Source organism: Hemicordylus capensis, chromosome 10 (assembly GCF_027244095.1).
Source record: "Hemicordylus capensis ecotype Gifberg chromosome 10, rHemCap1.1.pri, whole genome shotgun sequence".
NCBI classification, from domain to species: domain Eukaryota; kingdom Metazoa; phylum Chordata; class Lepidosauria; order Squamata; family Cordylidae; genus Hemicordylus; species Hemicordylus capensis.
The window spans coordinates 26,184,706-26,202,356 of record NC_069666.1 but is presented as its reverse complement, the minus strand read 5'-3'; the positions used below and the strand labels follow the sequence as shown (position 1 = coordinate 26,202,356).

At 46.4% G+C, this 17,651-nt stretch overlaps 1 protein-coding gene across 2 annotated transcripts; it reads left to right on the top strand.

The window, feature by feature from the left end:
- Positions 1 to 48: 48 nt before the first annotated feature.
- Positions 49 to 16,899, top strand: MCEE (methylmalonyl-CoA epimerase). 2 transcript variants are annotated; one of them, XM_053273184.1, is made up of 3 exons: positions 49 to 229; positions 13,729 to 14,069; positions 14,728 to 16,899. In XM_053273184.1, the coding sequence occupies exons 1-3, from the start codon at positions 193 to 195 to the stop codon at positions 14,878 to 14,880; spliced, it is 531 nt and encodes a 176-aa protein (XP_053129159.1). In that variant the 5' UTR covers positions 49 to 192; the 3' UTR covers positions 14,881 to 16,899. The 2 variants fall into 2 exon arrangements, with proteins under 2 accessions (XP_053129159.1, XP_053129160.1); XM_053273185.1 differs by having other exon boundaries at positions 135 to 760.
- The last annotated feature ends 752 nt before the right edge of the window (positions 16,900 to 17,651 follow it).

Genomic DNA, 17,651 nt, shown 5'->3' with positions numbered 1-17,651 from the left:
TTCCTGCAGCTCCCCCGCCAATCGCGGACGGGGCGGATTTCTCTCTCCCTCAATCGAACCCGCGAAGCACGGCCAGCCAAGGGCTTTTTGGGCCCGCTGGGTGTCCGTTGCCAGCGCTCTCCGTGCCTTCTTTTCTGCTTCAGGGGAGCGGCTTTCCGTAGAGCTGGTCTCCAGGAGTTGCCAGGCGTAAAGATGGCGGCCTCCGTACGGACTCTTTCAGCGGCAGCAGGTCTGTCTTTCCACGGCTTGGGTGGGGAGCTCCAAGGATGGGACCCGCTGGCAGGAACACACGCCATGCACGGGACAGGGTGACTTTTGTGGTGAAGGTGTGAAGAAGGCACCCGAAGTGGAGGAGCCGCTTTGGATGGCATGCCCGGAATTGCTCCTCCTTGTCGGTGCCGGTGCTCAGAGGGTAGACTGCTCCTGACCATGGAGGTTCCACTTAGCCCCTCCAACAACGAATAGCTGCAGATAGACCAATAATCTGTACAGTTGTCTAAGACGATCTGGCTTGCTGGATGAAGCCCTGTTTGGGGTCATCTTCTCATCCAGCCTTGTCTTTCCAACAACTGGTGTGACGCTGCACATTAGCACGGCATGAGAGTGATAGCCAACTGCCACCGTCTGTCCGCAGCATGCGATGCTTAACGGGATAATACTTCTGAACATGGAGAGGGGTCTACTTAACTGTGTGGCTTACAGCTGCTGATGGATCTCTCTGCTGAACTGGGTGCAATCTGAATGCAGCGCTTAATACGAGGTGCAATCTAATGCAGCATCCCTCCCCCCCAATAAAAGTCAGACAGCCATATCCTATGATCTGCGATATGTTGTTAGACTACAATGCCCATCATCCCCAGCCACAACAGCCTCTGCCAATCAAATGGTCGACTACTCTTGTACAGGGAGGCTCCACATCACTTGACAATAAAAGCCTCTGGTAACTGTCACTGGGGATGATGAGAGTTTTAGTCTAACAACATCTGGGGACCCAAAGGTGGGAGCTCCTGGTTTGTTTATATATCATATGTTTATACCACCTGATATACAGTATACATCTCTAGGCAGTTTAGGGAATTTAAAAATTATCTTACAACCTACCCCCACCCCCAAGTTTTGAGGAATTGCAAATAGGGTACAAAGCGCCCCTGGATCCTACCAAAGAAGCTGCAAGGAGCTTGCTCACCCTGTTCTGCCAGAAAGATTGATTGATTGCTTGACTGATGGGAACTGCCATAGATAAAATCATGGAGGGCAGGTCTATCAATGGCTACTAGTCTGGTGGCTATGGGCCACCTCCAGTCTCAAAGGCAAGATGCCTCTAAATCCTAGTTGCAGAGGAGCAACAGCAGGAGAGAGGACCTGCCCTCACCTCTTACCTGTGGTCTTCTCAGGGGCAACTGGTGGGCCACTGTGTGAAACAGGATGCTGGACTAGAGGGGCCTCCTTGGGCCTGATCCAGCAGGGCTCTTCTTCTGTTCTTACAGTAAGGAGAAGGTTGTTGTGGCCAAAGTCACCTCTGGATCTTTCCGGGGGTGCTCAAGCAAAGGTCAGCATGCCCCCAGCCAGCTCTCAGTGCCTATTCACAAGTGACTTTGTTCTGGCATCTATCTTTACCCTCCATTCACCTTCTTTTGTACTGTATGTCTTTTGTACTGTATGTCCTAAATCTGTCCAACTGCAGCGTTGTGCACCTTGCATTTTAATGGTCATGAGCTGAAATGCAGCATGACAAAAATGGCTTAGTGAATCAAATACATACATTTCCAGAGGGAGAAGAGCCCGGGCCCCCTGTAGATTCTTTTTTCAGAATCTGAAGGGCTTTAAAAATAAAGATAAATGTGCACAGTAAAGGTTTGTCAATATTGTGAACTATGACTGCTGAGTGGGAGCTCCAGACACAAAGTTATAAGAAGATACCTTATATCAAGCCAGGCCATTTGTCCATTTAAATCCACACTATCTCCTCTGCAGGTCTCCTAACTTGGATTTCCCAGACACTGAACTTGGGGTCTCTGGCACAAAAAGCAGGAGCGATACCACCCAGCCCACCTGCTATGCAGAGATAATCTACCACAGAGGTTACAGTCTCCAGCCTCAATGGAAAGACATCACCACATGTGGGGGCCCAATGTTGGCCATTGTATCTGGGGGTGATGGGAGTTGTAGTCCAACACCATCTAGGGACCCAAGTTTGAGAACCCCTGATTATTCATCCCTTGGCTCAGTTTAATGTGATGGCATTAACTTCGAAAACCTTAGCAGCCTGCGACCAGATCACCTCAAGGACCACCATCGCTTTTATAAAGGCAGGATGCCTCTGAGGACCAGTTGCAGGGGAACAGCAGCAGGGAGGGCATGCCCTCAACTCCTGCCTGTAGGCTTCCAGTGGCATCTGGTGGGACACAGGATGCTGGACTAGATGGGCTTCCTTGCGCCTGATCCCACAGGGCTGTTTTTATGGTCTAACCTCCCCAACTTTTAAGATCAATGTCAGTAATCTTACTCACTGGCTCATCACTTTTGGAAATCCAGCTGACTAGTCCTAGGAACAGGGCCTTCTCAGTGATGGTACCATTGTAGTGGGATATCCTCCAGGGAAGATTTGGCAGGTGCCAAGGTTCAAGATTCAAAGCCCTTTTTAGTCAAATAGGTTTTCAGTGATTTGTCTGTGTTACCTAACTGCTTTTATAGTGCTTTAGTGCTGTTTGTTTTGTTACAGGTTTCTAAATTAATTAATTGATGGATTACTTAATTAATTAATCATATTTCTATACCGCTTGATATAAACATCTCTAGGCAGTGTACAAATTAAAAACTCAATGAATATTAAAACTGTGTAAAACAGTTAAAATTCACAAAACTAATAAAACAAAATCACAGATAAAAGCACATTACATTTTAAAATCTTCAGTTAAAAGCCTGAGAAAACAGGTACAGCTTGACAGTATTGAACTGCATTTTTAATATTAATATTATTATTATTATTATTATTATTATTATTATTATTAATTATCTATATATTTATTTCTCGTAAACGTACGCGTCGCTAATCCCATGCATGGCAGCTCTTGTGAGAGTTCGCAAGCAGCTGCTGGGGGATGAGCGATGGGGACGGAGAAGAAAATAGTTATGACGGCTGCTGGAGCTGCGCCGGTGGGAGGAGGTGGCCGGCCAGCGGAGGAGGTGGCGAGCGGTAGAAAGTAGCTGGGCCAGGTGCAGAGGTGGCCAGCCAGCAGAGCTGTGCTGGCCGATTGGAGGAGGTGGCAGTGGCGAGTGGTAGAAAACGACTGGGCCGAACTAGAGGTGCAGATGATCAGTGCCCAGCCCAGCTAGTATATATATAATTCTCTAAGGTGTACCCGTGGCTAATCCTGTGTGTGGCAGCTCTCATGAGAGTTTGCTAATAGAAGCACTGTGGTGATTGGGCAGTGGAGATTCCATATGCAGATAGGGAGGAGGAGCCTGTGATGGTTAAGGTTACTGGTCAGAAGATGTTCTTGATTGTAGAGGAGAGGAATCTCTCTCTATAAAAGGATAGTGGGCAGGGATCTGCAAAAAGACGGGTCATGAGGGAGGAAAGAGCCCCTTCAGGAGAAGGAGGCTGCCGTTGTGTGAATCAGATGAGGAAACAAGATGAACAAGATCTGTTAACTCTGGAAGGGGGAGAGAGAAAGAGAGAGAAAAGAAGGGAGGGGAAGAGCGAGTGGAGGAGAGAGAAAGAAGGAAGGGCGAGGGACCGGCCCTAGCCTGTCGGTGGCCTGAGGGGAACGAGTGGCCATGGTAGCGCCGATTGGCAGCCAGGAATGGCCCAGTCAACCACTGCTGCTGTTTGGGGCTGCCGAGGCCGTTGGCAGAGGAAGGCAGGCAGGCAAGGGGGCTCAGGGGAACGAGCGGCCATGGTGGTGGCGGCAGCGAGGAAGGACCCGAATAACCGCTGCTGCTGCTGCTGCTCCTGTGGGGAGGAGCAGGGGTGGGGTTCAGAAGAGGGTGAGGAGGTCTCTGAAGGGAGAGGGCTGTGGCATGGGGTAGGGGAGCAAGCAAGTACTAGCGCACAGATGCTCTGCGCAGGTTAAGCTTGTTATTCTTTTGCTTTACGCAACGTTGAGTGAAGCTCAAGGTAGAAAAATAAGATTCAATAACAACTCCCTCAAGGTCTGGGCCTCGAAACATCTAGTGATGTGTCGCTGCTCCTTGACTATGAGAAGGCATTTCCCAGATCAGATTTATATATTTATATCTATATTTATTTATTTAACGTATGTTGCCCCAAACTCGCATCTCTGGAAGGTTTACAATAAAATAATACAAATTACGACATTAGACACTGAAACAAACACATGAAAATGTTAGACATTAAAACGAATTCAAACCATCAACAGATCCTACACATCTAATTAAAAGCCTGGATGGATAAATGCGTCTTGAGGGTCCTTCTGAGAGCCGTCAGAGATAGCTCGGCTCTTATTTCTGCAGGGAGTCAATTCCAAAACCTCTGGGTGGCAACAGAGAAGGCTCATTCCTGATGCAAGCCTGTGGCAACCCCACGTGATCTCAGTAGGTGGTGAGGTAGGTTAGGCTGAGAGATAAGTGACTGGCTCAGAGTCACCTAGTGACTTTCAGGGCTGTAAGGGGATTTGAACTCAGATCTCAGGTCCTAGTACAACATGCTAACCACTACACCATGCTGCTTCATTGAACTCTATGGTGAAATTATGACCATGTAGATTTCTCGGTCTCTGGAATGTTTCTCTTTGATAAGTTGCTTTTTTGCATACCACCAAAATGATCCCTGTTACACTCCAGACACAGCTGCATGTGCATGGTAGCTCTTTTATGTCTGCGATGTAAGCCATCTGTTTTTTAGAAAGGGAAAAATCCTTGATGTCCTTCAGGGGGAAAGCGAATTGTTATAGCACTGCAGAGGTTTCACAGAAGCCAGGATTTTGGCGTGAGAGTAATAAATAGAAGCAAAAGAGGATTGTTCAAAGTCTCAGCTTTTGGCAGGCTTCACGCCCGGTAACTGTTCCAATTGAACGTTGGTGATTAATCATCTGCAGTAGTTATCTACACAGCTGGTGAGTTTTGGGAAAGAGACCAGATCACGGTGGAAAAGTCACTTTGGCCCCAATAAGATTTCTTAATAGTCTTTGTGTATATGTGTGTGTGTGCATTGTGCACTTGGCCCTTTTGAATTAAATGCATTGTGTGTATCCTTAATCTGTAGTTTCAAGCTTTCAGGAAACCCTGTTAGACAGGGACAGAATTATATGAAGCCCAGCAGCAGGTTATAGGAATCCTTAGCTGATTATGTAAGCTGCGCCAACCCCCGCTGGAAGTAATGTCCTTAATGCAGCCCCCGCCTGTTCCAGTGGGGCGTGTGCCTGTGCCAGCATCTGAGGGTTTTGTGCCCTAAATATTCAGTGGTGATAGGATGCGAAACACGCTCATTTTCCTCCGCCTGTCCTCGTGGGATTTATCGTCTTCATCCTGTTTCTTCTCTGTAGCACTCGGAATCCTTTCCAGTTTCTGAAGCCTTTTGGTGCATTAGTCTATCCCAGCTGTGATTTTTCTCTCTGTCAACCTTCCCCTCTGGTTTAGTGGGTTATACTTGATTTGGGGGCACTTTAACCATCATGCTAAGTAAGCGACAGCTCAGAGTCCGGGTCACACCTTTGTGACTTCACAACGCAGTTCTTTGCCAAAGGAGGGAATTTGCCGCCTTGATCAGACCAAGCAGGGATGCTAGAGTGACCCAGCATTCCAATAATGAAACATAGGAAGCTGCCATATACTGAGTCAGACCATTGGTCTATCTAGCTCAGTATCATCTTCACAGACTGGCAGCAGCTTCTCCAAGGCTGCAGGCAGGAATCTCTCTCAGGCCTATCTTGGAGATGCTGCCAGGGAGGGAACTTGGAACCTAGATGGCTCTTCCCAGAGCGGCTCCATCCCTTAAGGGGAAGATCTTCCAGTGCTCACACATCAAGTCTCCCATTCATATGCAACCAGGGCAGACCCGGCTTAGCTAAAGGGACAAGTCATGCTTGCTACCACAAGACCAGCTCTCCTAGCCAGGGATGCCTCTGGGAAACTCATAAAGGTGAATTCCTCCTTCTGTGGTTGGTTGCTAGCATCTGATATTCAGAGGTATACTCTGAAGGGAGGAGAGCTGGTCTTGTGGTAGCAAGCATGACTTGTCCCCTTAAGCTAAGCAGGGTCTGCCCTGGTTGCATATGAATGGGAGACTTGATGTGTCAGCACTGTAAGAGATTCCCCTCAGGGGGATGGAGCTGCTCTGGGGAGAGCAGAAGGTCCCAGGTTCCCTCCCTGGCAGCATCTCCAAGAGAGGGCTGAGAGAGATTTCTGCCTGCAACCCGGGAGAAGCCGCTGCCAGTCTGTGTAGACAATACTGAGCTAGATAGACCAATGGCCTGACTCAGTATATGGCAGCTTCCTACGTTCCTCTGTAAGTGGAGCCTCCGTTTACCTATTACGATGGATCTCTCCACCATGATTTTGTCTCATCCCTTGAAAAAGCCATTTGAACTTGTGACTATGACCACCCCTTGTGGCAGAGAGTTCCATAAGTTAATCATGTAGTATGTGAAGAAGCAGGTCCGCTAATCATGTGGCCCTGAATTCTAGCATTATGAAATGTGAATAGAGAAATCTTTGTTTCCACATTGATATATAAACCTGTCTTTCCACCCTGCTGTGCACACACACACTCTCTCTCTCCCTCCCTCCACCACTCATCCGAAACTTAAAGACTTCAGTCTCTTTAGCTTTTCCTCATAAGGCAAGTGCCACCCACTGTTGGAAATCTCCCTTTCCGGTTGCATTGCATCCATTTTCAGATGGAGTGAGCAGAACTATACACAGTATTTACTGACTTTTAATATGGCTGCACATTCGATGAACAGAATAGTTCTGATCCTCTTGTCATCGTCAACCCCCTTTTTAATACTTCCCCACATTGTGATTGCCTTACTTGCTGCTGCAGCACACTTGATGCTTGAAGGAATCTTCCCTGCCACAGTGCCAAGATTTCTTTTCTGGATAGTCACAGACCATTTAGACCCCACCAGTGTGTGTATGTGTGTGTGTGATATATAACCAGATGTTACAGGTTAAAAGCAAAACAGTTTCAATGTAAAATACACCATCTTCAGTCTGAATGTCTCTGCAGTTCTTAAATTCCTTCCCGCAACATAAGCAATAGGCAGGGGCGAGAAACATCACAGCTGAAGAGGAAAGAATAATTAAAACAGCTTCCATCGTTCAAAGACTAATGAATTTCATAGCCAGAACCATCTCCTCCTTATTTTTTCACAAATAAAGAGGTCCTCGTGGACAGAACTGTTTGGAAGTTAATATGCACATTGCATTGGCAAATTATCAACTAGAATTTGCTGTAAGCACCTCTGCCCCCGACTTATGTCTATGAAGTTAGGATTGGTCACCCCCACCACTACCTGCCACTGTCCATCACTTTGCACTGAATTACAGTTTTCGGGATCTCCCCTGCCATTCTGTTCCCTTTCTGCTCAGTTTGAAGTTTGAAGCTTTTGGAACTCTGTCTGGTTCCACCTACTTCTCTGGCTGGCTTCCTGCTTTTAAACATAACTAGGTTTTGTTTTTTATTTTGCAATTCATTTTTTGCAGCTTTTGCCATTTGCTCCTCAAATTCCGTCTTGAATGGTTGCCAGTCAGCGTTTGTTTTTTTGTATTTTGGCCCACCCCCCACCGCTGCCCTTTCCTTCCTCCCACTCAGCTGGCCACGATTTCCATTTCCTTTCCCAAACTACTAATTTTTACAGGACTTGACATTTTCAAACATGTGTCAAACCTTGTATGCAAAATGTGACTTTGATAGGTAAGCAGTGAATGTAAAAGAAGGACAGAAACAGGAAAATACAGTTTAATTTCTCTAAATAAGAGACAAAAGATAGCTGCACTGGACAAAATGAAGAAAGCAGTTCAATTTTGGTGCAGCCAGACCTAGCTATAGTACTCCACACTCTTCTCACCTGTCAGTTAGACTACTGCAACACAATCTGCGTGGGGTTGCCCTTGAAGACTATTTGGAAACTTCAGCTGGCAGAAGATACCTCTGCTAGAATTCTGAGTGGGGTCAGGTGGCATCCAACATATTACATGTATATTACAAAAGTGGCATTGGCTTCCATTTGAGGGTGGGGGTACAATTCAAGGTGCTAGCTGGGGAGAAGAGCTAGTCTTGTGGTAGCGAGCATGAATCGTCCCCATTGCTAAGCAGGCTTTGTCTTGGTTTGCATTTGGATGGGGCCATAGCTCAGTGGGAGAGCATCTTCTGTGTGTGCAGAAGTTTGCAGGTTCAGTCCCTGGCAGCATCTCCAGACAGGGCTGGGAGAGACTCCTGTCTGTAACCTTGGAAAGCTGCTGCCAGTCAGTGTAGACAATACTGAACTAGATGACCTGGGAAGGGGGAGGAGGAGGGTTGTCTCCTTTGCAAATAACATACCTAGAACAGAAAAAGGTGCTGCCTGGGACAAATGAAGATTTTATTAAATAACTGCACTTCTAAATATTCTAGTATGGGTACCACAGTTAAATTTCTAGGTGCCATGGCTCCCTGGTGCCTGGGATTTGTCCTGATTTAATGCTGTTGGTGTGTGTGTGTGTGTGTGTGTGTGTGTGTGTGTGTGTGTGTATAATGAATGAATGAATGAATGAATGAATGAATAGCTAGTATGGTATAGTGGCTAGAGTGTTGGACTGGGACCAAGTTCAGATCCCCATTCAACCATGAAATTCACTGGGTGACTCTGGGCCAGTCATGTATCTCTCGCCCTAACCTACTTCACAGGGTTATTGTGTAGATAAGCATACCCATGTACACTGCTCTGGGTTCCTTGGAGGAAGAATGGGATATAAGTGTGTGTGTGTGAGAGAGAGAGAGAGAGAGAGTAAACAAAACAATAAGCTGCTATAGATATAGAAGTAAAGTAAAGTTGTGCCGTCAAGTTGGTGTTGACTCCTGGTGACCACAGAGCCCTGTGGTTCTCTTTGGTAGAATAGAGGAGGGGTTGAAGATTGGAACTGGGAGTCATGCGAGTGGACTCTTGAGTGTCGATTACCACCCTTAACTATTGGCTGAAGGTGGTTTTCTCACCAATGGGTCTGGCCCCACTGATGCTTGAAGATAGTTTCCAATCACAGTGGAAGTCAGTTGTTCAGGGGCTGAGCCACCATTGAGCGAACGGGTTCAAAGAACCCGGGCCGCTGTCAATCAGGGGCCACGCCCCCTGCGTCAGACGTGGGGGTGCTGGTTTAGCTCTCAACCAGGGGCGTGCGGCGTCTGTTTGGAAGTTAAATGGCCGCTGCGTTCATGGCGCGGCCAGGAGTGGCTCTTCCCTGCCTTCAAGGGAATGCCTTCGTGTGAATCAGCTCCAGTCTAGCTTCTGAAGGGGCTGCGCGGCCCCTTTGGGAGGTAAATGGCTGGCACTGCATTCACGGCGTGACCAGGGGCACCTCTTCCCTGCCTTAAAGGCGAGCTTTTCTTGAAGTGCTGCAATCCGTGGGTTACAAACAAGCAAAAAAGGTGGTAAAGCAAAGAATATTGGCTATGGAACGGCAACAGGAGAAACGTGAGGCCCCCAAACGACTGAAATTATGGAGACATGCTTTGAGCAACAAGCCAGCTGATTATTGTCAAGCCCTCATAACTTCCAAATATCGTAGAGCATTTGCACTGGCCCTCTTTGACATGTTGCCTTTGGCAGTTTTATATGGTAGATATGGCGGGATTCCTTATTCTGAACGTTACTCTCCATGTAGTACACAGGCCAGAGAGGACGTGGGTCGTGTTTTATCATACTTTATTTTTTATAGGGATTTGAGTGAATCATAAATTTTACCCCTGATTAAGGACCTACCAGGCAGAGGAGATGAAGCATATATTTTATTTCTCTTATCAGACCATCAAGCCCATGTTACTCATAACGTGGCTAGGTTTTTGTAACAGCAATGAATATACAATGGCATCTAATCAGTAATATGCTGGAGTAATCTACTATATTACTATATATTTGTAAAGTTATTGTTTCTATTTGCCCCTGCTAACTTGGCAAAGAGGCACCTTTTTAAAAGTGATGATTCTCTTTACTGAGCAGGGGGAGAGTAAATGGCCCTCTCCAGCCCCAGCACAGGACCTCCAGTGACTGTTGCTGGTGTGTATCTTGTGTTTCCTTTTAGACTGTGAGCCCTTTGGGGACAGGGAGCCATCTTATTTATTTATTATTTCTCTGTGTAAACCTCCCTGAGCCATTTTTGGAAGGGCGGTATAGAAATTGAATAAATAATAATAATATTATTGTATGGACCTGATTTTGTGCTCCCCCACCTCTTGCTTCTGTACTGGTCAAAGGCTGTAATAAAGTGTATCTCTCTATCTACAGGAGGGGCTTACCCTTTCCTCCTCCTCCCGCGCAGTATGAGATGATGCCTTTCAGCACCTTCCTCTATCGCTGCCGCCCGATATAGGTGTTTCCCATAGTCTGGGGAACGTACCAGCGGGGATTCGAACCAGCAACCTCTGGCTTTCTAGTCAAGTCATTTCCCGCTGCGCCATTAGGCGTCTTAGTTATCGCTTACTTTAATTTTGTGTGATGTTTTGTAAGTTGGTTTGAATGTACAGAGAACGGCCAGGGGAACTTCTCTTAAAACAAACAAGCAAAACATACATCATGCTCTGCACAAGGCATTCGGCTTGTTCCTACAGCCAGCCAGCACCCAGCTTAGGTAGGCAGCAGGGCATGGTCCTGGTCTTTGGTCGTGTGCTTGGAACCATCAAGGGAGGAGGTGGGGAGAATGATCGTGTGGCTGCTGGGTAAGACAGCTTTTCCTCCAGCCTCGCTAAAATGCTGGCGATGGGATCCAGTTCAGGGGTTCGTTCATCCTACCGGACTGCCCCTTCGCTTACAACCATGGCAGCCACCCTGGGGTCTTAGGACAAAGGATGATATAAAAATCCATATATACACCTCAGATCCTTTGCCCTGCCTCCTCCCTTATTGTTGGCAAGCATAGCACCACAAACCTCTCCTCTGCAGGGGCTGGGTGCTTCTCCTGTGCTGCGGGAGGTTGCAGGAACAAGCTAATTGTCATGTATTTGGGGGTGGCTCTTTAAGGTGAGCCAGTTTTCCCACGGCAAGGTCTCCTCCTCTGCTGTGCTTCTCTTGCGGGCCAAGTTGGGCCTTTCCAGTGTGCCCTTTGCTTGGTTTTGCCCGTTGGGGCAGCCTTTCCTCTTTTGACCTTGGGTGTGTGTGTGTGTGTGTTGTGTTGTGTTGTGTTGTGTTGTGTTGTGTTGTGTGCTTGCCTGCCTGTGTTCTCCCGCCATCTGCTCCTCTGAGGCTCTCCTGCAGCCCTCTGTGCCCTGCTCGCTGGCAAACTCCCTCTCCAGAGGGAAGGAAATTCGCTAGCCTTGAATTCCTAACCACAATGCTGGGGCGGTTGTGGGGGGGGGGGCTAATGCTGTTGGGGCTCTCTTGGGAGGGCTAAAAGCACCGCGTCTGCTGGCACTAACTGAGAAAGCTTTCAGGATGCTTTCAGAATGGGGCACACGGGAACTCTCAGGACGAAAAACATGCCCCTCTTTTGCACATAGGAGTGAAAGTGCAGGCTGAAATGTTTCTAGGCGGGGGTCTTGCAGCAATCCTCTTCCTCTTGAAGGCTTGTCCAAAGGCTCGCTCGGAAGGCCACCCTTGTTTGCCTAGTCTGTACTGTCTGGTACCAACAATCTCTTTCCTACCCTGGTTATGCTTTCTTTCTATCAGACGCCTGCACATAGGAAGCTGCCATATACTGAGTCAGACCCTTGGTCTGTCTAGCTCAGTATTGTCTGCACAGACTGGCAGCGGCTTCTCCCAGGTTGCAGGCAGGAATCTCTCTCAGCCCTCTCTTGCCAGGGAGGGAACTTAGAACCTAGAGCAGCCCCATCCCCTGAGGGGGATATCTTCCAGTGCTCACACTTCTAGTCTCCCATTCATATGCAACAAGGGCGGACCCTGTTTAGCTAAGGGGACAAGTCATGCTGGCGACCACAAGACCAGCTCTCCTCTTTTTCGCTAAGATTGTTTTACCTGGATTTGGGGCTGGACTCCATTGTTACTCACCAGAAGGGAGAGTCTTATTCGCCTGTCTTGGGCTGAAGGTCTCATCCGCTGTTGAGCTTTTCAAGAAAACCAGTCAGGAAGCTAGTAGTTTAGACACACACACACACACACACACACACACACACACACACAATCCCACAGCTCAAAACAATATAGGGAACAGCAAGGGCAGTGCCCATGCTGGATTCCGGGATGGAAAAATGCAGAAACCTATTCATATTAACTTTTTAACACATTAGCTAATGTGATAGCATGAGACGTTTTACAGTGTGCTTAACACGCTGGGAGTTCTTTCCTGCAAAGGTGTGTATGCTGGTGTGTGACACCTGGGGGATCTCAGACTTGGGTACAAAGAGTCTCTCTACAGCTTGGGAGGAAACCAAGCCTGTCTGAAGAAGTGTCTTTATCTTAAGAGCCCTGTAACACTAGGTACTTCCCGTCTCTACCTAAAATGTGTATTTATTTATTTATATGCCACATTTATCTACTGCCCCATATAAAATCCCTGGGGCAGTTTACAAATTCAGACACAACAATTAAAACCTTAAATTGCATAACTAAAATAACCACCAGGAAAACTTTTAAACATGATAAACTAGAAGCCCAATATAATAGCTGCATTTTTAAAAAAAGAGTCGCTTAAAAACAGCCAGCGATGGGGAGATTCTGATTTCGTTTGGGAGCACATTCTAGAGACCTGGGCCAGCCCTAGAGGAGGGCTGGTTTGGGGTCACGACAGCTGTACCCAGCTCTTTATTGAGGCAGGAGGGAAGGTCCTCCAGTTCACTATCACCGATGGTGCCTCCAACTTAGGTTTTTAACTGGCAATCAGATGCACACAGCTTCCAGATTCGGGTGGGAGGCTTCTCTGACCCAATTCTTGATTGTGTGAACAAGCCTATTCAATATGATTGCTCCTGAGGGCAGGTTTAGTTGAAATTGCCAGGAAGCAGATTTAGGCTAGACCTTAGGCAGGATGTTCACCCCCGGTACATTTTTTGTGTGGCTGGGGATGATGGGGGTTGTAGTCCAGCAACATCTGGAATACCACTGGCTGGGAAGGCCTGCCTGAAGCTGGGATGCTCAAACATGGGTCCCCAGATGTTTTGGGGCTACTTTTGGACAAGAGGAGAGCTGGTCTTGTGGTAGCAAGCATGACTTGTCCCCTTAGCTAAGCAGGGTCCGCCCTGATTGCATATGAATGGGAGACTAGAAGTGTGAGCACTGGAAGAGATTCCCCTCTGGGGATGAAGCCGCTGCTCTGGGAAGGAGTAGAAGGTTCCAAGTTCCCTCCCTGGCAGGATCTCCAAGATAGGGCAGAGAGAGATTCCTGCCTGCAATCTTGGAGAAGCCGTTGCCAGTCTGCGAAGACAATACTGAGCTAGATAGACCAATGGTCTGACTCAGTATATGGCAGCTTCCTATGTTCCCATCAGCCACGATGGCCTCCCCAAGTATGAGAACCCTGCTTCAGCGTCATGACATGGGCAGTATTATTTAGGTTCACTTAATTATTACTATTTTTTATAAACACACAAAGTTTATAAATTATCCTTGCTCCACTTTTCAGGGCTTCTCACCAGGTTGCCAAACCCAACGCGAACCATACGGACACTGTCTGCTTCCTGTTCCTTGACCCAGAAGGCTCCACGGTCTTTGTGGAAACTGGGGCGCCTGAACCACGTGGCCATTGCAGTGCCCGATCTGGAGAAAGCCAAGTCTTTGTACAAGGATGTGTTTGGCGCTCAGGTGAGCGAGACGATCCCTCTTCCTGAGCACGGCGTCTACACAGTGTTTGTGGAGCTCGGGAACACCAAGCTGGAGCTGCTGCACCCCCTTGGTGAGAAAAGCCCCATCACTGGCTTCTTGAAGAAGAACAAAGATGGAGGGATGCACCATATCTGCATTGAGGTATTCTATAGTTGTTGTCCTGGCTTGTTTTTATTTTGAAAACAGCACCCTTTATTTCATGGGAGGGGAACCTAAGCTCTTTGTGTAGCCCCAAGGCACTGTGGTGACATCTGTAGGCGCCCACTGGAATCTGGAGAATCCCCAGAATTTCAATCTAGGAACACAGGAAGCTGCCATATACTGAGTCAGACCATTGGTCCATCTAGCTCAGTATTGTCTTCACAGACTGGAAGCGGCTTCTCCAAGGCTGCAGGCAGGAATCTCTCTCAGCCCTCTCTTGGAGATGCTGCCAGGGAGGGAACTGGGAACCTTCTGCTCTTCCCAGAGCAGCTCCATCCCCTGAGAGGAATATCTTACAGTGCTCACACATCAAGTCTCCCATTCATATGCAACCAAGGCAAACCCTGCTTAGCTAAGGGGACAAGTCATGCTGGCTCCCACAAGACCAGCTCTCCTCTTTTCTTAATTATCTTTTTCCTTCTCTTTTCTTAATTCTAATTAATTCTTAGTTCTAATTCTCATTTCTTAATTTCTGTTTAAGGAGCCAAGTGTCTAGCCCTCATGAAGTAAATTTTGAAAAGGTCGTTGCAAAAACATGTTTATGGACCAGAAACATATGCTGCAGTCACCCAGTTTAAACACACTATTTCTTTTTAAGGTGGACAGTATTACAGATGCCATCGCTGACCTGAAGGAGCAGAAAATCCGTGTGTTGAGTGAAGAGGCCAAAATAGGTGCCCATGGGAAACCGGTGGTTTTCCTCCATCCAAAAGACTGTGACGGAGTCCTGGTGGAGCTTGAGGAAGCCTGAGCCGAGATCCTAATACCTGGAACTGTACATTTATAACCACGTGATGGGGAACACGGTACAAATCCTGGGGTGCATTTTCTGTGCTTAAAAATGGCTAGATCTCCTTTTTATTGATTTCTTAAGAGCATCACAATGAGTTTTCCTTGAGAAGGAAAATTAAAAATTGAATGACTGATTTTTCTTCTTCTTCATTTGGAGAGGTGCCTTCTGTTGAGTGAACCCACCAAGATAATTTTTCTTCCTGGTCGGTTTCATTTCCTTCAGTCCTTTGGACTGCACAATTGCACAGCAAGCTGTGTGCAAAGGTTTTGTTCCCCCCCTGCCCCGGTTGCCTCACAACTCCTGGGCATAATTTTGCATTCCATTTGGTAGATTTCTAGGTCATCCTCCATCATTTTGCTCTATATTTGTGAGCGAGAAAGGAGGCGAAGGAGAGGAGTCGGCTTTTCAATAATCACTCTAGTATTCCCTTAAGAAATCAGCCGGCAAGGAATCATCCTATTTTCTGTATTTGCCATTCCAAGGACTGGCATCATGTTGATTGGTTCACTCAATAATAAGATCCTTGTGTTGTCGTAGGGGTGTCCGTGATTGCTAAGCAACCCTCCTCTACCGTTGACAATTGCTGCCAATCTGTAAAACCCCATGGTTGTACTGCTGCCCAGGATATACAAATGTGCCAAAAAAAGGGGGGGGGGGTCTGGAGGAATCCTGCTAATATGTGTTACGCTTGTTTTAAATTATTGTTGATTTATCTTGAGGTTTTTGTTTCTTCTGCCTAATTTAACAAATAGTGACTGATGAGAAGAAACACTTTCCTACATCAAAACAAGGTGTCCTGCTTAATGTATGAAATGGCAAAGATTTCTCAGTAACAAATGCTTGCCCTACTGATCTTCGAGTCCCTTTGGCTGGTGTCTGTACTACGGTCTTCCACTTGCTTTAACAGGTGTTCACTGAAACCCAGACAGTACTACTCAAGAATTACTCTAAAGGACTATTTAATTTCAGTAGCACTGTCCAGGTGTAGTTTTCTCTGGATGTCAGCCACTCTTTCTTTCCATGGAACATCCCTGGGATTTTATTCTCATTTCTTAATTTAAGGAGCCAAGTGTCTAGCCCTCATGAAGTAAATTTTGAAAAGGTCACCACAAAAACATTTTTATGGACCAGAAATATATGCGGTGGTCACCCAGTTTAAACACACTTAATGCAGGGATTCTCAAACTTGGGTCTGTAGATAGTGTTGGACTACAACCCCGTCTTCCCCAGCCTTGAGCCATTGTGGCTGGGGATGATGGGAGTTGTAGTCAACAACACCTGGGGACCCCAGTTTGAGAACCCCTGCACTGAATTCTTAACACCTTTTGAGCTTCATTCAAAGAGCTCCCAAAGTTCCCTGGGAAGAGGAAATATCTTGACCAAACTACAATTTTCAGCACTCCTTGTGGGGGAGGCTTTAACTATTAAACCACTACCAAACTGGTAATTTTTTAGTCTATATGTGTACCCATAGGATCTCGGGACACATTCCAGCTGAGAAGTTCTCCAAAATCCCATTGAACTGTCATGCTCTTATATGCATCTCCTGTTCATCTTAATGGGGAGTGTGCAATATATCATATCCTTTATCTTTACGTACTTATTTTAAGAACAAGCATCCTTTTTGAATTCTAGTCCCTTGGAATATCACATTTAGTATACTTCAAGCCCTCCTGGGAACACTTTACTCTCTTTATAATAGCATCCACTTGTATGAAATGGAAATTTAAGTAGGTTTATTATGTGTTTTCTGTTTGTACAACCCAGCAAGTGTCTTACTGAGCTGTGAGTCAGATATAATCAGTCCTTTGATGACTTTGAAAGCTTATGCCCTGAGAGGGAAAAACCCAGCTCAAAACTTGACCATTATTTTGCATGGATTGAACTGTGTATTAGTGGTGATTAGTTTTGTACAAATACAAAGGTTATCTTCCTTATGAAAGAAAGCTATATGAATTAAGAGAAATTAATGTTCAATTCTGTCCAAAATTTATTTATTTGTTCATTCTATTTCAATACTGCCCTTCCAAAAAATGGCTCAGGGCGGTTTACACAGAGAAATAATAAATAAATAAGATGGCTCCCTGTCCCCAAAGGGCTCACAGTCTAAAAAGAAACACAAGATAGACACCAGCAACAGCCACTGGAGGGATGCTGTGCTGGGGGTGGACATGGCCAGTTGCTCTCCCCCTGCTCAATAAAGAGAATCACCACTTTAATAGGTGCCTCTTTGCCAAGTTAGCAGGGGTTATACTTATTTACCTTGGCAAAGAAAAAGTCCAGGCCTAAATAAATTGATTATAAAAAGCCGACAGATTTTTACAAGCATTTAAGAGTCACGGGATTAGGCTGAGTTTCTCTTCATCTGCTAACATTTAAGGCCTACTCCTCTGCAGAGATTAGTATCAAGAAATACAAGCAAAACCATTCAAGAATCTTGTGGAAGGGATGTGCACAATGGTGACGGATATTTATATACTGCTTTTCAACACAACTTTCCAAAGCGGCTTATATAGAAATAAATAAATAAATAAAATGGCTCCCTGTCCCCAAAGGAAGAAGGGTGCTGTGCTGGGGATAGATAGGGCCGGTTGCTCTCCCCCTTCTAAATAAAGAGAATCACCACTTTTAAAAGGGGTTATACTTATTTACCTTGGCAAAGAAAAAGTCCAGGCCTAAATAAATTGATTATAAAAAGCCGACAGATTTTTACAAGCATTTAAGAGTCA